The 18,964-nt window shown below is 43.6% G+C and overlaps 3 protein-coding genes and 1 long non-coding RNA gene across 5 annotated transcripts in view; 2 read left to right on the plus strand and 2 right to left on the minus strand.

Moving 5' to 3' along the window:
- The window catches only part of LOC129589721 (uncharacterized), a 33,841-nt gene that overhangs the window by 10,057 nt on the left and 4,820 nt on the right, over positions 1–18,964 (minus strand). The window lies entirely within an intron of this gene.
- LOC129589722 (uncharacterized) lies at positions 448–3,835 on the plus strand. 2 transcript variants are annotated; one of them, XR_008690653.1, is made up of 3 exons: positions 448–2,244; positions 2,302–2,390; positions 2,462–3,835. It is a non-coding gene; the product is annotated as an uncharacterized LOC129589722 (long non-coding RNA). The 2 variants fall into 2 exon arrangements; XR_008690654.1 differs by having other exon boundaries at positions 2,314–2,390.
- Positions 1,363–13,708, minus strand: LOC129589717 (uncharacterized). The gene is made up of 4 exons (XM_055484561.1): positions 13,405–13,708; positions 2,675–2,878; positions 2,502–2,614; positions 1,363–2,381 (listed from the first exon to the last, which is right to left on the minus strand). Exons 1-4 carry the CDS (start codon positions 13,676–13,678, stop codon positions 1,425–1,427), a joined length of 1,548 nt encoding a protein of 515 aa, XP_055340536.1. The 5' UTR covers positions 13,679–13,708; the 3' UTR covers positions 1,363–1,424.
- Positions 3,886–5,928, plus strand: LOC129589720 (uncharacterized). Its single transcript, XM_055484563.1, has 5 exons — positions 3,886–4,037; positions 4,196–4,362; positions 4,479–4,563; positions 4,637–4,803; positions 4,875–5,928. Exons 1-5 carry the CDS (start codon positions 3,986–3,988, stop codon positions 5,277–5,279), a joined length of 876 nt encoding a protein of 291 aa, XP_055340538.1. The 5' UTR covers positions 3,886–3,985; the 3' UTR covers positions 5,280–5,928.

Here is an 18,964-nt window from a genome sequence, read left to right on the forward strand (position 1 = left end):
GCTTAAACTAATACATCCATACTGATACAACAACCATCTAAAATACACAGACTTGAAATTGGGCATCGGCTTCACGCGCACACACCGAGAGGGCGCGCGTGGTCTCGCTTCGCTCGGACCACTGTGTTACGTCACTAGCTATCTTATTAACCCGGATACTAATGAAATCTATGTTCATAAAAGGCTTTTGTTTTATTGACCCATAGACCGCTAGTGTATAATTTGATATACAATAAACTCAGACTACAAACACGTTGAACCCGGATTGAAAGCATTTAATATTCAAAGAACGATGCCACTCATCTCATAAAACAATACGATATTTCCGTAATTCTTGGAAAGCTAACCAGACTAATTGTGACGTTTAGACTAGTAACCAACCGTAACGTTTCACTGAACAATACCACCATTACTTGTATTACCGAAAGTAACTGGAACGTGCTAATATCAGAGAGAAACCTACGTGGGCGTACTGCAGTTTCCAATCAACCAGTAAAAATCGTTCCTAAAACAATGAGTGACTGAAACGCGCTAATATCAGAGAGAAACCTTTGGGGTCGTACTTCAGTTTGGAATCAACCAGTAAAAACCGTTCCAAAAACAATGAGTGACTGAAACGCGCTAATATCAGAGAGAACTCATGTGGGCGGGCTTAAACTAATACATCCATACTGATACAACAACCATCTAAAATACACAGACTTGAAATTGGGCATCGGCTTCACGCGCACACACCGAGAGGGCGCGCGTGGTCCTCGCTTCGCTCGGACCACTGTGTTACGTCACTAGCTATCTTATTAACCCGGATACTAATGAAATCTATGTTCATAAAAGGCTTTTGTTTTATTGACCCATAGACCGCTAGTGTATAATTTGATATACAATAAACTCCAGACTACAAACACGTTGAACCCGGATTGAAAGCATTTAATATTCAAAGAACGATGCCACTCATCTCATAAAACAATACGATAGTTCCGTATTCGTGGAAAGCTAACCGGAGCTAATTGTGACATTCTTTTACTTAATGAATGGGTACAAAATGTAATAGTATGTTAACCTCTACAGCCGGACCTATCATTGTTACAATTATACCAATACAGATAGACTAAAAACTTGATTTAATGACTAAGCTAGACAGAGCTTCTTCGTGCTTATAAACAAGCTAGTCAGCATAGTTTAATACATGGCACCACACACTCTGTTTAACGTAGTTTAATACAAATCGCCACCCACTACAACATAACACAGTTGGCTAGTACAACATTAGTACAACAGTAGTACAACATACCACAACATTAGTTCCAGGCTAAACCTCTACCACAAAGACACAAGACAGTGACCAATAGTTCAAGTCCTGGATTCCTAACAAGCAAAACAATTTTTAAAAAACAAGAAATATTAAAAATTAGGCAAATTGCAAGTTAATTATAGCGGCGACGGCGAGGGTCTGATTCATTTGGCGAATCGGTGGAGCGCTTTCGCGTAGTCGGCTGGCTGTAAATTTCCTCCGGATAATGGTCCCGGGGTGAGTTAGCGATGCGGTTGATCTGGTCAAGGATGAAAGGCTGGGAAAGAAGGCTATTGATTCTTTCAACGGCGGTCTGGTCGTCTGGTGAATAGTCTTGTACTGGCGTTGATGCGCGAGGAGGCGTTGAATGGAACGGTGTTGGCGGGCGGCGGCGGCGTTGCGGTGCATTCACAAAGCGTGGTCGGCATGGATTGCGTGTCGGTGTAGTAAAAGCATCAGACGTGGAAGGCATTGTGGGTGACGGTGGAGTTGAAGAGCGGCGGCGTCCACCTCGTGGCGCATCCAAAAGACGTGAGCGGTATGGACTGCTGGCAGAAGATGGTGACGTCAAGCGAATCAAATTGAAAGGCTGTGTGCGAGTCGGTGAAGGCATTCGATCCCGGGCAACGCGGGCAACATTCCAACGAGAGGTATGTGCTGGCTCCGTAAGGTAATGGCTCAAAGTTGACATGTCAGGAGAAGCGGGACTGTACTCCACCATCTGGGTCGGTTCCGGTGTGCGAGAACGTTGTGGCAGGGAAAATGCTAGCTCTTGCTCGTGGTCGTCAGGCAACGGAGAGTAGACGTTCTCGTAAGCGGCAGTATAGACGAAGCCGTCGTTGATTGGAGTGTAGATGTGGCGGGTGTTGTCTGGAGGATAGTCGTTGGCTGGAGTGTAGAAGCCAGTAGGTGGTTGTGGTGGTGGTGGATTTGGCGGTGCGTAAAGCTGCAAGGTGGGTAAGGTATTCTCACCAATGTACGGCACGGTGCCGGTCACGCCAAACTGGTAGACTGAATTGTAGGCGGCGCAAGGGCCATACGGACCAACCAAAGAAATAAGACGGGCGTCATGGAAAAACTGAATGTCTCCCTATAAATGGTAGAAAACTATACTATAGAAAGAATGCGTCTAATATATTTTTGCTAACAAAATATATCACTTCTTTGAAGACGGGGCAATAAACTAAACCAAAACTATCGTGGAACTTACCAAAATCATATTAGCCAGATGGATAGCATGCACCCAGGCATCCGGAAGATTATCCATGGCGCTTACGTTTGGACGTCGGGCCAGCATATCACGGCGTATACGGGTAGCAATTTCTGTTTAATTTAATTTTGTTGCAATAATAGACAAAAAAATCAATTGGAAAATTATCTTACCGAATGCTCTATTGGAGATGGCAGCCAGCTCTGCAGTCGTTGGCGTGCGAGTGAACACATGAAAAAACTGGTCGATCTCCAGGCAAGCGTTAGCAAACGGGCAACCAGGATCCACCAAGTTGTATGGGCGATACACGCCATCGGAGGAAGTGGATGATGCGTAGGACAATGAGGATGAAGAAGATCCGGTAGATGCTACTGAATCTGCTCGGGAAGACATTATGTAAAGGTCACTCGTTAACTCAAGCTTACTAAATCTACAGTGCTGTTATAAGGTAACAGTAAAAGATCCAAGAAGCGTCCAAAAACTACTGCTCAAGCAACTGATGGTTTAACTGTGGCTGCAGTTGGTTTATATTAGCAAAAATTTGGTTTCCAGATTTTTCACCGTACTTGCCTTTTGTTTCCTTACAGTCGGTCTGGTTAAGGCTCTTTCTCCTTCGTAAGACTAAACCTTACTGTTTCCGTACATACGTGTAAGGGAAAACTTTTAACCATCAAGGCACGAAGCATACGGCTGAGTTTCTTAGTACAAATGTTAAGAGAAAAGACAAGTTTTTGTGGAATTTTGGTATGCGTTGAAGTAAAGGAAAGTTGAGAGGAGACCTATGACAAGAGGTTAGAGCGCAAGCAATAAACAGTAATCCGTCTCGCGACCCGGATAAGAGCCATTATGTTCTTGTTTTTCTGGGTCAAGCGACGATTTGATTTACCCTGCATCCGTATCTTAGATCCTGAATAAGTCGCGTCAGCGACCTGATTTCTATTGTTTGAGAATTTTGGTATAATGGCTGTCGTTCTCCTATCCATTTGCCCTGATGCCTAGCTAATATCCCGGATTTGTCGCGACACTGACTAAGATTGCATTGTGTTGCTACCGACATAATCCTGTTTATCTGGGTTACACGTTCTTTTGATTTGGTCTGGTACCTTGATATTTGGGAGCCGGATTCCGTCGCGACTTCCATTGTTTAAAAAACGGTTTTTCCGGATTCTTACAATAGTTCTCCCTCGGCCCTTTTTACCGAATGGGTCATAAGGAATTTTCCTTGGTAGCTCCACGTATCATACAGCCCAACCCACATCGTTAGAGAACCAGTGTCCACCAGACCAAAAACTCTCTGCTTCGGACCACATCAGTCTGGTCAAGGGTAGTGGGAGTTTACAAATCACCTACAGCCAATGGCTCCGCACCAGGAAAAATGTTGAGTTCCAAGCCAGAGGATATAAGTCGATTTCTCTAGCACAAAATCAAATCATTCGGACAGTTTTCTTTTACACACCACTGGAACTGGATCTTCAGCATCTCCCATGGCTATTCCTGATTTTCCTGACGAGTTTCCACTGCTTGAAGAGTACACCGGTAAGTTCAAACAGTATGCACTGCTAACTTATTTATTTACAAAAGCTGTCAAATTTAATTTTCTAATATTAGCAATGGTGACCTTTCATAGTTAGATTGAGGCTCTTTATAACATGGTTATTACTCGAATGCCAAAAGAAAACCTCGGCTTCTTATAGAGATCGCAAATGAATTGTTTTCGGATTGGTTGGCTCTCAACCACTGCCGCAGAATCCGGCGTTATTCTGGCTACTTCAACCTAGCCTATGCGTTGTGGATTGACCTTGCTCACTACATCCGCCATTATGATGCTCTCGTCTTGTTTCTCCATATCGCTGAATTTCTGGTAAGCATCCACTGTATTTCAGCTGTAAATCTTATTCTTCACCTAAATTTGCACTTCTCAATTCTCCTTTGACTTTGGTTTACGATTTATCGCTAATTTTAAAATTTTCCATGTAGAAACAACTTCACGATTTCTACTATCGGCTCATTGTTCCCACTCCGGATTTGCCTGACGAATTTCCACTACTTGCACAGTACATTGGTGAGCCACTGAATTTTCGTGAAGATTTCCGTGTTCGTCTAATCCAATACTTATAACATGCTTAACCTTTTAGAGCAAGCCAACGATTTGATTTCGGACTGGGCTTCACGTACTGAGTTTGACCAGATCCACACCTACTACACTTACTACCAGCGGGCCAAGAATATGTGGTTCGATCTTCAGCGTTACACCCGCAATGCTGGCGTCCTCCTCTTGTTTCTCCGTCTAACTGATTTTATGGTAAGAACCCTCACCGTTGATGTATTTTTCTGTGCATAGTTTAACTTATATTCAATGCATGGCGTTTGTAGAAGCGGCTGCACGACTTTTACTACGAACGCATTGCTGGCGCCCCGGACAACTCGCTTGACTCGGGTTTCTTCGAGGGCGATCCGTCGGATGAAGCTGAAAGCGACGTGGGTGACGAAAACGAAGAAGAAGGTGAACACGTTCTTGCGGATGACACGTTGGAGAGTGAGCCGGCGACTGAAGCTGAAGAAGGAGAAATCGACGACGCGGTTCCGGAGACCGAAGCCGAAGAGGAACTGGACGACACTCTCCTGGTCGGAGACATTGACTTGGAAGAATACCTGAACAGCACTGAGCCTGCGGAGACTGTCGTAGGTGGCAACAAACGGAAGCATTCGGAAGACGACGACGACAACGACGAACCGCCTACCAAGAAGCAAGAGACTGAGGTGAACACCCAAAACTAAAATGTCGTAGTGCTTTTCTTTTTATGGTTTTGTTTTTACATACAATACATACCATGGGATAACGGCAGTACAGTTTTCATACCTCTCATTTGATACCGCATACCGTGGGATAATGGTTACAGTATTAGTGGAATTACAGTGTTGTGGTAATGGTGTAGACTGTTTTCGATGGAGATGGTTGTTGTTGGAAATAATACAACGTGGTTCTTTTTCGTTAGTTTTTCACGTTCAAACATGTCGAAAAAAAGGCCGAGCGGTTACTTACCGGCGCTGCTAGCGCCGGTAAGTATCCACTCGCGCCCACTGGAACGCCCAAAGGTGTGGCTTAAACACTGTTAACCAATTGCATCGCATTACAGAAAACATCAGACCAATAAGCACACGCTGCAGTAATTCAGCTCGTGTATAAAACCCGCGCGGCACGAGATTTTTCTTCATTTTAATCCCTCACATCTGGCGAAAAAATGACTTATGAGTTGTCTGCATCTGATCATGCGGCTATTGCGGCCATACTCAGTGAGCCGTGGATGGATGTTGATGATGAGCAGCAGCAGCAAGCTAACGATGCGTACCAGTTAACCGTTGAAGATCAAGCAGCTTTTGATCACATGCTTGCTAATCCCAATGAGTTCAATGAACAGACTCTAGCAACGGCTTTGCTGCATCTGGATCAGGCTGATCAGTTGAGCCCCGGATCTTTAGCTGCCGCTCTTGCTCTTGCGCAACTGGACGACTGGCAGTATGAAGATCCTCAAGTGCCGCAAGCTGGTGGAAAAGCGGTCCGTGATGAATCGCTGCCCGATTTCTCAGGTCTATTCCAGTTGGTCAAAGAGTCGGAACGCGTTTTCAAAACATTCAACAGCACTGAACAGAAATACCGTGTCCAGATAGCCTCGCTACCGCGAATATTTGCAAAAGAAGAAACCATGCTCATCATGCCGGAAATCTTGCGCGTCATAATGGATTTGTGTTTTAAAGAATTTGCCCCGACGGACCGCGTTGTTGTGGCTCTTAAATCGGATGGGCTTGAAAGAGCGTTTTATTTAACCATGCGAAAGCTCTCTGACTTTAGCATACCCGCTTTTATGCATCGTATTGAGCTTCTGAACTCCGGCCAGAAGTTGGTGATTGACGATTCTTTCACCATACGGATTTGGCGTTCTATCATGCCGGCTGGTGGATCCTGGTTCCTCAGGCATCAGCACGTTAAGCATGACAGAAATCGTTTCAAGAAATCCATTGTAAGCGTTCGTGTAGGGAATAACTTGTGCTTACCCGCCGCATTGTTCCTGGGGAAATTTCGCCTGACGCATGACCTTGAAGTTCCGCAGCATAAAAATAAATGGTACAATTATATTCGCGCTAACCGCACTCACAACTTGGAAGCGGAGGCCGCCAAGATAATGAATAACTGCGATCTGCAACCCGGCCATTACTGCGACCTTGATGTCTTAGGCGTGCTACAGGAAAATGAATTTCCCGAGTTTCAAATTAAAGTTATATCGGCCAATCAAGGCGATATGATTATTGCACGGGTACCCGAGCGTAAAACCCATGATATGCAGGAGATTTTTTTGTTGCTGGACAATGAGCATTTTGACCTGGTCACAACCGCGACAGGCTTTTACTGCTCTCCCTACTTCTGCAATGATTGCGATCGACCGTATCATCATAAAGAACGTCATCGTTGCGAGGGGAAATGTAGGTCGTGCTACCGCAACAAGAGCGATTGTCTGGTGGACAACCCAATCTCCTGCACTGAATGCAGCCGTCGGTTCCACAACCAACAGTGTTTCGATATCCATAAGAAGAAAAGGAAAAATGGAAAGAATTATTGCGAGCAAATGTTCATCTGCCAGGCATGCGGTGTTTTTGTAAATCTTTCCAGTCGTGGCAAAAACGTAAAACACCAGTGCGGAGAAATTTATTGCAACACGTGCAATGGTTTTTTTCTTCAAGCTACGCATTTGTGCTACATAAAACCGCTCAAGGCACCGCCACCATGGCAGCAAGAAGAAATGAAATACATTTTCTTCGATTACGAAACCTACAACGATCCAGTGAATGGTCATGTGCCCACATGCATCGTTGCGCAATATGCTGATGGTTCGGAAGTACGTTTTCCGGAAGATGGTCAGCCGATGAATACGGAAGTTGATGAGGCATTTGGGCGCTGGCTGTTTCAAGAAAAGCATCGGGGATTTACTATCATAGCACACAATTTTCGTGGCTACGATGGACATTTTGTCCTAAAGTACATGTTGGACAATGGTTTGAAAGGAGTGGAGGTCATCAAGCGTGGGACGCAGTTGTTGGAATTACGGTACCGCAAACTGGGGATCCGTTCACGTGATACACTCAACTTTCTGGCTTTGAAGTTGAGCCAGTTACCAAAAGCAGTTGGCTTGGAAATCGAAGTGCAGAAAGGCGACTTCCCACATCGATTTAATAAGCCTGAAAATTGGGATAAAACCGATTTGCCCTGGCCCGAGCCGGAACAGTACATGATTGATGGAATGCGAAAAAAGCAAAAAGAAGAATTTCTAAAGTGGCACGCTGAAGCTAAAGCGGCCGCCAATGGGGTGTTCAATTTTCGCGAGCAGATGATGACATACTGCTCGAACGATGTTACGGTTTTGCGTGTGTGTGCGCTGAAGTTTATCAGCGATTACCAAGCTCTGACGTCGCTGAATCCAATGGAAAGCATGACCATGCCTTCGGCCTGCTACCGGTACTGGAGAATGTTTCACCTTCCGAGAACAAAGTTGCCGCGTTATCCAGTCACGGACCGCACAGAAACCGACGGACTAGCATTCAAGCCACACAATGGCTGGAATGGGAAAACATGAGCGCAAACGGTCGTATACGACATGGTCGGAACGGCAAAGAAGTTAAAATTGGGCGATACTTTGTAGACGGTTTTGACAAGGAGACACAAACCGTTTACGAGTATAACGGCTGCGTCTTCCATGGACATCCTTTCTGTACTGAAGAAAACGATGTTGTACCATACTCCAAAAAGAAAATGCGCGAAGTTTACGAAGAGTTCCAGGAACGCGAACGCTTCCTTGAAAGTCAGGGCTACACTGTAGAGGTGAAATGGAGTTGTGAGTGGCTCAAAGAACGACAAGATCCCGATATTGCCGCATTTCTGCTGAATATGAACATTCGTGAGCCAATGAATCCTCGTGACGCCTTCAAAGGAGGCAGGACGAATGCTAGTCGTTTGTACTACCAAGTGAAGGATGACGAAGAAATTAGGCACTATGACGTTGTTAGCTTGTACCCATTCGTGAACAAGACTAAGGCATACCCGGTCGGCCATCCTGAAGTAATCGTATCCAATTTCAAGGATGCCAAAGATTATTTTGGACTGGTCTACTGCAAAGTAGCGGCTCCGAATCAATGCCTGTATCCAGTCTTACCGGCCACAATAAACGGCAAGCTTATGTTTGTTCTATGCAAAAAATGCGCAATGGAAAAAGCGTCAAGCCGTTGTGCGCATACAGACGATGATCGCTGTTTCGAAGGGGTTTGGGCGACACCCGAGCTACATCATGCCATCGATGTGGGGTATCGTGTTGTGGAAATGTATGAAGTGTGGCACTGGACGCAGTCTGACACCAAACTCTTTGCGGCATACATGGACAAGTTTTTAAAAGTGAAAATGGAAGCCAGTGGTTGGCCTGCGTGGTGCGATTCCGATGAAAAGAAAACCAAGTTTATTCAGACGGTTAGAGAACGCGAAGGCATTTCCTTGGATCCTGATGCTATGGTTTTCGATGCTGGAAAGAAAAGCACTACCAAGATTGTGGTGAACAGTCTTTGGGGTAAAACCGGTCAAAGTTGCGATATGAACTCAACGGAGTTTGTCTACGACCCCAAACGGTATTCTGATCTGTGTCGTTCAAAAGCTATTGAAATACATGATGTGTATGGCGTAAGCCCAACGTGTCTAATGGTAACACACTCGAAAGTGGATGACTACAATGAAGGTAGCAACGGTACGAATGTTGTCATTGCCGCCTTCACCACCAGCCATGCGCGACTTATACTGTTATCCCTCATGGAAAAGTTGGGCGAGCGCCTCCTGTACTACGACACGGATTCCGTCATATTCATTCACCGACCTGGCGACTGGCTTCCTGATACCGGCAGTATTCTTGGGGACTGGGATAACCAGCTAGAAGCTGGCGAGAATCATATCGTCAAATTTGTTTCGTGTGGTCCAAAAGTGTACAGCTACGAAACCAATACGGGGCGCATTGAGTTGAAAGTGAAAGGGATGATGCAGAACGGATTTACGGAAGATATTCTGGATTGGGACTCGGTCACGAAGGAGCTGACGCGGACTGGAAAAGCCTTGGATTTTAACCAGCTGAAGCGGTTACTGGATGGTGTGGATGGGCATGTGCAGGTTGTATATCCAGAATACATCAAACGAAATGGAAAAACCCAAGAAATTAATACTGTTCAGTTGGCTAAAAAATTGAAGCTTGTTTACGACAAGCGCATCATGTTAGATGATTTTACAACGCTGCCTTTTGGCACGCGATAAAAAAAAAGAGGGTGGGGAAAAAATCAATAAAAGAAAGGGGGAAACCTAATCTGTTTGCGTCGCTTCGTCGCTCACCATTACATCCAGCACCTCTTTCGTAATTTTTCTTGATTCTTCCAACTGCGTACGATTGGCGGACTTGATAAAATAGGAAACAATCTCTAAAGTATTAAAAACTACCAGCAGCATGGTGACCAGTACTGCAAAGAATACTGATGCTGCTTTTTTAGCTAACGGCTTAACCATTTCTTATAAGGTCGCGTATAAATGTTGCGTCACGGACTACAGTCCTTAGTCGAAAAAACTTGTTGATGAATTTACATACAAATTTATCATTCACACCTTTATGCTTAGTGAGAGCAGACATGACGTCTTTATACGAAAACCCGTAGCAACGTAATAAAACGAAAAACATACAATATTGACCACATACAGTACTATCAGCGTTCTGTCGCTCAGTATTCGACATTATAACAAAGTCGTTGTCTATCCATTTTTCAATGTCATCTGAATAGTCGCCGGGATTTTTTCCGTACGAATCAAAAACTTCTAACGTACCGGGTTTCGTACAATAAAATGCTACCCAGTGTTCACCCGCCGCACCTGACGGTTGAGTGTTAGATATGTATGCACCTGGAAATTCTTTTGCTGGCAGTGTATCACTGGCAAATACTCCGACAAAAATGTCGCGAACGTTAGGATCTTGCTTTAGCGCTGAATCTATTTGTAGGCTGTTCATGGCGCAAAGTCGAAAAGTACTTGGCGATTGTTGTTAATTTCGATAATGTTATCGAAGACCATCATAGCTACGCAAACTATACCTTCAGGTAGCGGTTTTGCAAATTTAACATTGATGTTTAAATTACCTTGCCTTATCAGCGACAACGCTCCTCTGCCCGTATGGCCGCGAGTGAAGTCAAACCCAAAAATATTGAAACCACCCTTGTTAAATACGGACCTGTCAAATGGTAGTTCGCCATGACCTTCATGCAGCCGCTCTAGAGTATCTAACAACCCTTCATACCCTTCAATTGACGCACCGTTCTGGAAATCTAAATTGTACCCCCGCGTAGGAAAAAGCTGTCCATCAATTTCAGCACTTAAGTTAGATATGTTGAAATGATGAAAATTGAACGGAGTTGACTTAAAATCGCCAACGAATGACCGATTGGGTGACATTGCAAAGAACATTACCTTGGGTAACTGTCCAATAACAATATTTGCCCAGGATAGCTGCTGCTGGCCTGATTGCATTGTGGTCTGTCTTAAAGCAACCCGTTCAATGTGATATTTTGCATTAGTTGTGACCAGTTGCTTTGTCATGGCTGCTAGAAAGTCTGGAGAAGGTTCATACTTTCGAACTTTCAGCTTGGGGTTTCGAATAGCAAAAGCCTTTGGAGCTGCTAGATCATTATCAGTAAGAAAACAAAGACTAGCCCTGTTTCGTATCAGTTTAATGCTCAACTCTACACCAGGAATTAGTGGTCGGTCTTGCTGGAACAAGTCGCAGTGTAGTTTACCAGACAACTGCAACGGACGGAAAGTCTGCAACCATGTTCTTCGCGTTTCGGCACCCTTACTATGAAATGTTGTTGCCCCATTTATCTCATTCATGTATAACGGGTCTTTGTCAAGGTCAGTGTCCAACGCAAATCCACACAGGCTCAACTGACTGTTCTGAGCCTGAACAGTGAAACCAGAAGGGATTCAATGTACGCTCGAATGTGATACAAAGGACTGTTATCGGTTATGTTGCGACCTCCCAATGAAACCGTAACTGACTGAAATAAACTATGCAAAATATTGTTAATTGGTGCAAGACAGTCTTTTTCTGTTGGAACAGTACCAGCAGAATTAGTAACGTGTAAATCACATGAAAATCTAATGTCAGCTAAACTGATAAGCTCGGTTTGACACGGTGAAATTGTAAATACAATATCGTTTGAATCGTCAGTTACGGCTTGAGACGGTCCCAAGTCATAGTCATGTGTATTCCACCTTTCCGTTAGCGTAGCTGGAAGATAAAACAAGTGACTTTCCAACAGCATGGAGGGTTCTGAGCCAGCTTCAATAAGAGCCATCGTTACAGTTTGTCTTTTATAGCGTCTATTGCGCGTTGACGTTTCGTGGTTTTGATTATTCTCTTTCGACGACGACCCTTAATACCCGACCCCTGTTGTTGAGCCGTGTTGCGTAATTTCTCGCTAACACGCTCAACAGCTTTATCGATTACGGATTCCACAGCTTTGCTGGCCATTGTTTTCATGTGAGGTTGTGCAGTGGCAATTAAATTGTTTATATGTGGTGCAGCTTTGCTGAACAAACCCTTGCAAAGCCAATCACGCGACCCCAGAAACTACCACCTTTCATGGGTGCGCCACGATAATATGGCATACCGTACCCATGCTGTTTGGTAAAGATCTGGGTGTAGCGGTGCTCGTCAAATTTTAACTCCTGTAGAACCATTTTTAATGCTTCTTTGGTCGAAAGTGTAGTTTAATTACTGATGTACCTGGATGAAAGAGTACTTCTTTCCCTAAATCATCGCGCATCGCTATTTCTATAGTTTGAAACGTATGGTAGGCTAACGGCATATAATGCGGATTTTCAAAACGAATTACTGTCTCTCGAAATGAATTCGCTTGAGTCGATAAGGTGCGTAGTAAAGGCACCATTGAGTCACCTACCAACCCATGTGTAATCACGTCACAATATACATGCACGAGACGACTATGCTGTCCCGGATATAACATATGAGTCAGAGCATCTCTGCTGTTATATGTGTACTGGTGTAGTATGCCTAGTGCGCGCGCGTATTCGGAGCCCGTAAAAGTTAAAGAGAGGCCCGGCGTGATGTTTAACTGAGCTGCTTGACCACTCACTATTATCTGGCCGTAGGTTTTCGAGTCCCTATCATCTACGTTTTCCCTCAGCAGTTTGTTAACCGTACGAATTAAATGATTTTCATCCTCAAAAGCATGTAGATCGACGAATCTATGAATTCTAGACGGCATACCGTCACGCGAGACAGCAATGGATAATCCGGTATTAAACTTTATCCGCATAGGCGGTAGAATAATTTCCGAAAGACCTACTTCCCACGCACCGTCTAAATCTATGGGTCTAGCGAGAAGCGTTGTAAATTTACCAGGGCAGTTATCAGAGTATAACCCCTCTGACGCCGAAGACGGCAATGTCATGTAAAAACTCATTTCAAATCTTCTTTGTTTTCCCAAGAGTCATAAGCAGGGCCGTATCCATACCAACGTACTAAGTATTGTACTTTTCCTTTATGTTTCCTTTCCCTTAATATCCTAGAGATCCTGTGATATGGCTTTTCTGCCATTTTGACTTTAGATAACTCTTCCGGATAAAACTTACCGTCTACAGGTTCGCCTGCTAAATCTTCGACCGTGTAAAGGTAATGGCTCCTGCTTCGTGTAGTGTGGGTTATTTTAAAAATTTCTTCTGTGAAACGAGTCTCGTACCCTTTTTCAAATGTCTGTTTCTTTTTTGCCAAACGTACATGATCGCCAACAGAAAATGTTGGTTCTGGATTTTTCATACCTTTTTGTTCATCAACCATCTTCTGGAGAATTTGCTCAGCTTCTTCAGGACCGACGTCTTTAGGGGCTACTCCTGTAGCCGAGTGTTTTGTAGAATTGTAAGCGGATAAAACCTTAGGAAGGATATCAATGAATCGGTATGTGTTGTTTTCGGTCATGAACACATACAACCGGTCTTCAATTGTACGATTTAGACGTTCAACCATCGCACACTTTACATCATCGTTTTTTGTTGTAAAAAATGTAACGTTACATTCTTCAAAAAACTTACGCATGTCTTTACTAACAAATTCCTTACCATTATCGCTTTGAACGCGTAATGGAGGATAATCGCTCTTGTATATTTTCAAAAGCGCTTCACGAATATTAGCAGGCCGTTTTGATTTAACCGGCTCAGCCCATGCATAACGAGAAAAGCAGTCGATACACATAAGAATATACTTAAAGCCATCGTTATAACTAGCAAATTTTGAAAATCCACAAGATCAATTTGATGTTGGTCTCCCACATTAACGGAAATAATTTTTCGGCGTTTGAACTTTGACCGAAAAGGTTTGTGTTGTGTATATGCGTCTTTGGTTTCTAAGTAAGCTTTAACTTGCTTTCGTGTATATCCATGTTTTCTGGCTTCTTTGTACAAGCGGTCTATGCCACCTAAACTCCCTTGAGAAACAGGATTCAAATACAAATCATCTAATGTGGGCTTCATCATGTGTACGAGAGCCAGCCGCCTCTTTGTATACCACCTTTGTGTCTTTTAGCGGGAGGTCCTGACGGTTTATTACGTTTTCTCAACTGTATTTTGTGCTGACCTGAACTTTCAGCCTTATTTGATTGTATGTAAGTTAAAGCCTTAAGCGGCGTTGCGTCGGTAATAGCTGCTTGCTCTTCCTCACTGGCTTCTATTGCTAATCTTTCAGAACCACTAGCAATTGCAGCCCTTTTCTTAGGTTTTGGTGTGGCCTTTTGGAGCTTTTTAGAGGTTTTTGGCCTAATTGCCACCGTTTTCGACCCTTCAATAGCAAGTTGCTGATCTTTGTCTTTTTGCCGGAGCCGGTTTAAAGTTTTCGGTTTAACGGACAGCGCTTTTGACCCTTCAATAGCTGGTTGAGTATTTTCCAAAGCCGGAAAAGATCCATTGACAGGTACTTGATATTCTAACACACCATCAGCAGGAAATTCTACTATCGGAACACTAGGCGGAGTAGGAGCGTATTCTATAGCGGCATTTAAAGTGTTATCGGATTTCGGAATGCGTCTAACATGGACTTTTTTGACCAAAGCGGGTTTTTTCGGCTTCCGATAAACATGTTTGACTACCGGTTTGCTTGGAACAACTTGTATTTGCGGCTCACCAGGCACTTGTACATATTGTACAATTGGTTGTGATGGTACCTCGACATACTTATATTCAACTAACGGTGAGGCTGTTGCTTGAGTACCCTGTTCTTGAAATGTCGGCACAGCCTGCACAACTTGATGGGTTACGTTTGGACCCGCTTGACTATATTGATCTTTAAGAACACCTGTAGAATGAGCTTGTATACTTTTATCAATCATTATGGGTGACGTATTGGTAGCAGCAGCAGACTCAACCTGCACTGTTTCCAACAATGGAGTCGCGACTGGAGCGTTACCCGTATTGTTTGAACGCTGGTAATCAAAAGCAGCCTTCGCCATGAGCTGCTGTGTAATTTCATGACCAATGTCTTGAGCCTTTTTCCAAGCAGTCGGCGCGGGAACACCTTCCCGAGCATGCTTTTGTTTTAAAAACTCGGTTTCGGGAACTAAAACGTACGTCTTCATTTTGCTAGAAAAGTGGAGACCAACGTTCCTAAAACTGGAAGCAAAACGTTGAGAAATCCGCCTTTTTTGTTGTAATATTTTACGTTTTTTTGAACGGTCTGTACTGCGGTCAGCTAGACGCTTGATTGTTGAAGAATGTTTTCGAGCCCGAGCTAAATCAACTTTGCTAAGACCGGTGGGTTGCTTAACTAGGTTTAAGCAGGCTTCTTCGATTGCGCTTATTTGTTGTTTAGTTGCCAGCTGGAAAAAGCTTCTTCTCTGACGTGGTGTCAGAAGCTTTAACGCTTCAATAAGTCGAAAAATATCTTCTGGTTTCATTTTTCTACATATATTCGTCTATACTCAAACACGTGCGACTGAAGGCGAACATTGTCTGGAGCTTCGGGTCTAAGGTTTATCAGTAAATAACCAAAAGGTTCCTTTATAGCCTTTCGGTAGGCCTCCAGCATATGTGGCATACCTAACTGACGTGCAAGTGTTTTAACTTGCTGAACATCGCGAACTGATTTAAAAATTACCAAGTACTGAGAATTCAGAGCAATATCACGCATGCTCCTTCCTTGTTTGTACAAATTTTGAGATATAAAAATTACAGAAACATTTTTATGATGAACGTCGCGAGTAAAAATCGTGGAACACTTTGGCGTTCCAGCAATTTCTTCCATTAAATCATCTAAAACTAGCAGGCTTGGGACGTCTTTGTCAAAAAAATTCTCATCTTCTACGATGGGACTAAGACCTTGGACAAGTTCAATATTTTTTTCGAAATCTTGGAAGGCATCTTGCCAAGTCCCATAAGCATATACTATCCTAACAGGGGGTGGAGTGAAACTCTCCGTCAGATTTCGCAAGAGATTCATTGTAAAAGTCGATTTTCCTGACATAGTTGGACCAGAAATATATATCGCGCAGGGAGTTTTAAAGCGGAAATCAAAACTCAGTTTTTCCATTTTTAATTTCTCCTGATTTTTGTTGCTAACTATCGGCCACTTCACAATAAACTCGAATACAAAAACTTTCAAATGTTGCTTCTGAAACGATCAAGTTTTTAACTTTTCCACACCGTATTGGTATACTTTTCTAGGAGGGTTTCAATCTGTTCAATTGTGCGTTGAATCTGCAACAGTGATCTCCCTCCGAGAACTACACACTTTCCAGTATGGAAAACGTTTACGGTAGTTTTCAGTAACGGAAACCGCAATTTGATCGCTGGAAAAAGCTCAGGTTCGTAGAAAAATGCGACACCCGTTGGTTTTTCTTTCAAAATCTGGCTGTACAGCTTATTTAAATTTATTATTTCACTGTAAGCATACGTGCAGACTATATTTGCCACAAAGCGCTCCTTAATAGTCACGTCAATGCAGTTTACCCTCAACATTCTTAAATACTGTTTTAATAGCCCATCTGATTCTTCTATGGACTTACCACCTATTACGATCACCTTACCATTCTGGAAGATTTGACAGAATGTATGTGACTGGTCTGCAAGTCTGATGTTAACTGCGTTGAAATTTTTTACCTTTGTAGCATGTTTCCCAAAAACGTCTAAAACATGCTGAAGATCAACTTTCTCGTTGAATTGCACCGCCAGAATAATGTTGTGGATTTCCATGACTGAACGCATTACTTGCAACAGTGTCAGCAAGAAGGCTTTATATACTTCACTGCTGAGACTGTCGCAAATAATGGCGTTTTTCAGCCTTTTTTTTTTCATAACAAAAGGGGCTAATAGAAAACCAACAAGAATAACAACAGCAACAATTTTATAGTGTTACAAAACATGAGAAGGGCAGTTAAACAATAAGAGATTGCGCTTTAAAGCTATCGTCCAAGATTCGAGCCACATCGATGAACCCCATGTATGGTAGCTGAACAGAGCGTCCGGGCTGAGAAAACCTGATCGTGCGCCCGTACTTTTCGTGCACCTTCAAAGTCAATTCCAGGCAAGCGGGGCCATCGAATTTCATTTTCTCCTGTTTGCCTTCAGATGCTGCGTTATCCAGCGAATCTTTCAAATGTCCACTCTTCAGGATCTTTAGCAATTCAGTGATTTCATTGTATCCGAATCGGATTCCTTTATTCCATGCTTTGCGCAAGCCCTCAGCATCCGCATTTGCTTCGAACACAAGAAATGCCCGTACTTCTTTAGCATTCCAGAACAGGCTAACCACACTATTGACTTTGTACACAGTGTAGCCATCATGATCACCAACAACATCTAAAATACGTGCGAAATCCATTTCTCTTGAGATATGGTAAAAAACTTGCTCTCAACTTTTTTTCAGAATGATTTGGAAAAGACCAGTCGCGTCGCTTTTATACTCTCCAGTTGTGTCTGAGAAAACCAACCGCTTACCCCATTGGTCGTAAATTCCGATCAGACTCCGCCTTTTTCACGCTTACGTCATTCAAAACAAAAAAACACTTTATTACATCGATGATTGGCTGAAAAATCAAAAATAGATACGCCCTTATATACTGTAGGCTCCTACCGATTGGCCAAACCGCACGTGACGTAGCTCGGAAACTCAAAAATGTTTTAGAAATGAGAGCGGTGATTGGTTGTAAATAAAGCAACTTTTTCTTTAGAATATTTAAACTCGAGTTGCACTGAAAAATCTATCATTCGCAAGGAAAATGGAGAAGGACCAATTTCGTGGTTGCTTAGTTGGGGGTTTGCTGGGGGAATGCTTATGCGTTCCCTTGAAGGCGTATCATGGTATTGTTCACAAGGTTGCGCAGTTGTTCGTTGATACACGAGACTACCGCTCTTATCGTGAGAAGACTGTCTTAACAAACGCGCTGGGTAATGCATTGCTGGATAATGGGGGTTATGATGCAGTGTCTGCCGCTCGAGCGTGCGTTGAAGCTTATTACAGCGCACATCCCGTCATACGTTCAGCTTTCGGGAAGCTTAAGGATATAATACATCACTGGAAGTGGAACAATTACAATACCTTAGACACATTACCGAAAAACATTGTACCGAAAACGTTCCTCAAAGGATACGGCCCAGCGGCGTGGATTTCAGCGTACCCACTATACTTTAGACATCAAACAGAGCTAATGATCCGCAACGTACGTAGCGTTGCCGAACTCACGCATCCTACGATGGAAGCTTACGGAGCGTGTGAACTTCAAGCCTACGCTATTGCCGTAGCATTACATTACTCCTACTTCACTCCCGAACAGTTTCTGGACATGCTAATCACGCTGTGTGGCTCCGGCATTAACCTTCAGCTGTATCTTCCGAAACTAGTACATTTGAAAACGCTGCTGTCTCAAGAAACGAGTGTTGTGGTGAAAGCCCTTGGTAATCATTCCGCGGGACTAGAAGCTGTACCTATGGCTATTTACTGCGTACTAAAAGGAACCAGCCTGGCGCCTGAAAATGCTTTTGAAGCGACCATGGCCCTCACACTACGGGTCGGTGGATGCACTGACGGAATTGCAACCTTGGCGGGTGCTATTGCCGGAGCTTGGCACGGTCTCAAAAGTATACCGCAGACATGGTTCCAACTGTGTGATGGATACAAAAACAGTATTACGCTCGCTGATAAACTCGCCGAACACGCCAGCAACACTCTAACCGATCGCGAAATAGATGATTTCTGCAACTACGGTACCTTAGGATCACGTTTGGAATCGTTCAAAGGATGGCCACATCTGAAACCCTCACCCATGGAACTAGCTGGAGATGGATTTTTTCATTTTGGCGCACATGATTGTGTTCAGTGTTATTACTGCAACTGTGA

The sequence above is a fragment of the Paramacrobiotus metropolitanus genome, unplaced genomic scaffold (assembly GCF_019649055.1).
Source record: "Paramacrobiotus metropolitanus isolate TYO unplaced genomic scaffold, Prichtersi_v1.0 Parri_scaffold0000036, whole genome shotgun sequence".
NCBI lineage: Eukaryota > Metazoa > Tardigrada > Eutardigrada > Parachela > Macrobiotidae > Paramacrobiotus > Paramacrobiotus metropolitanus.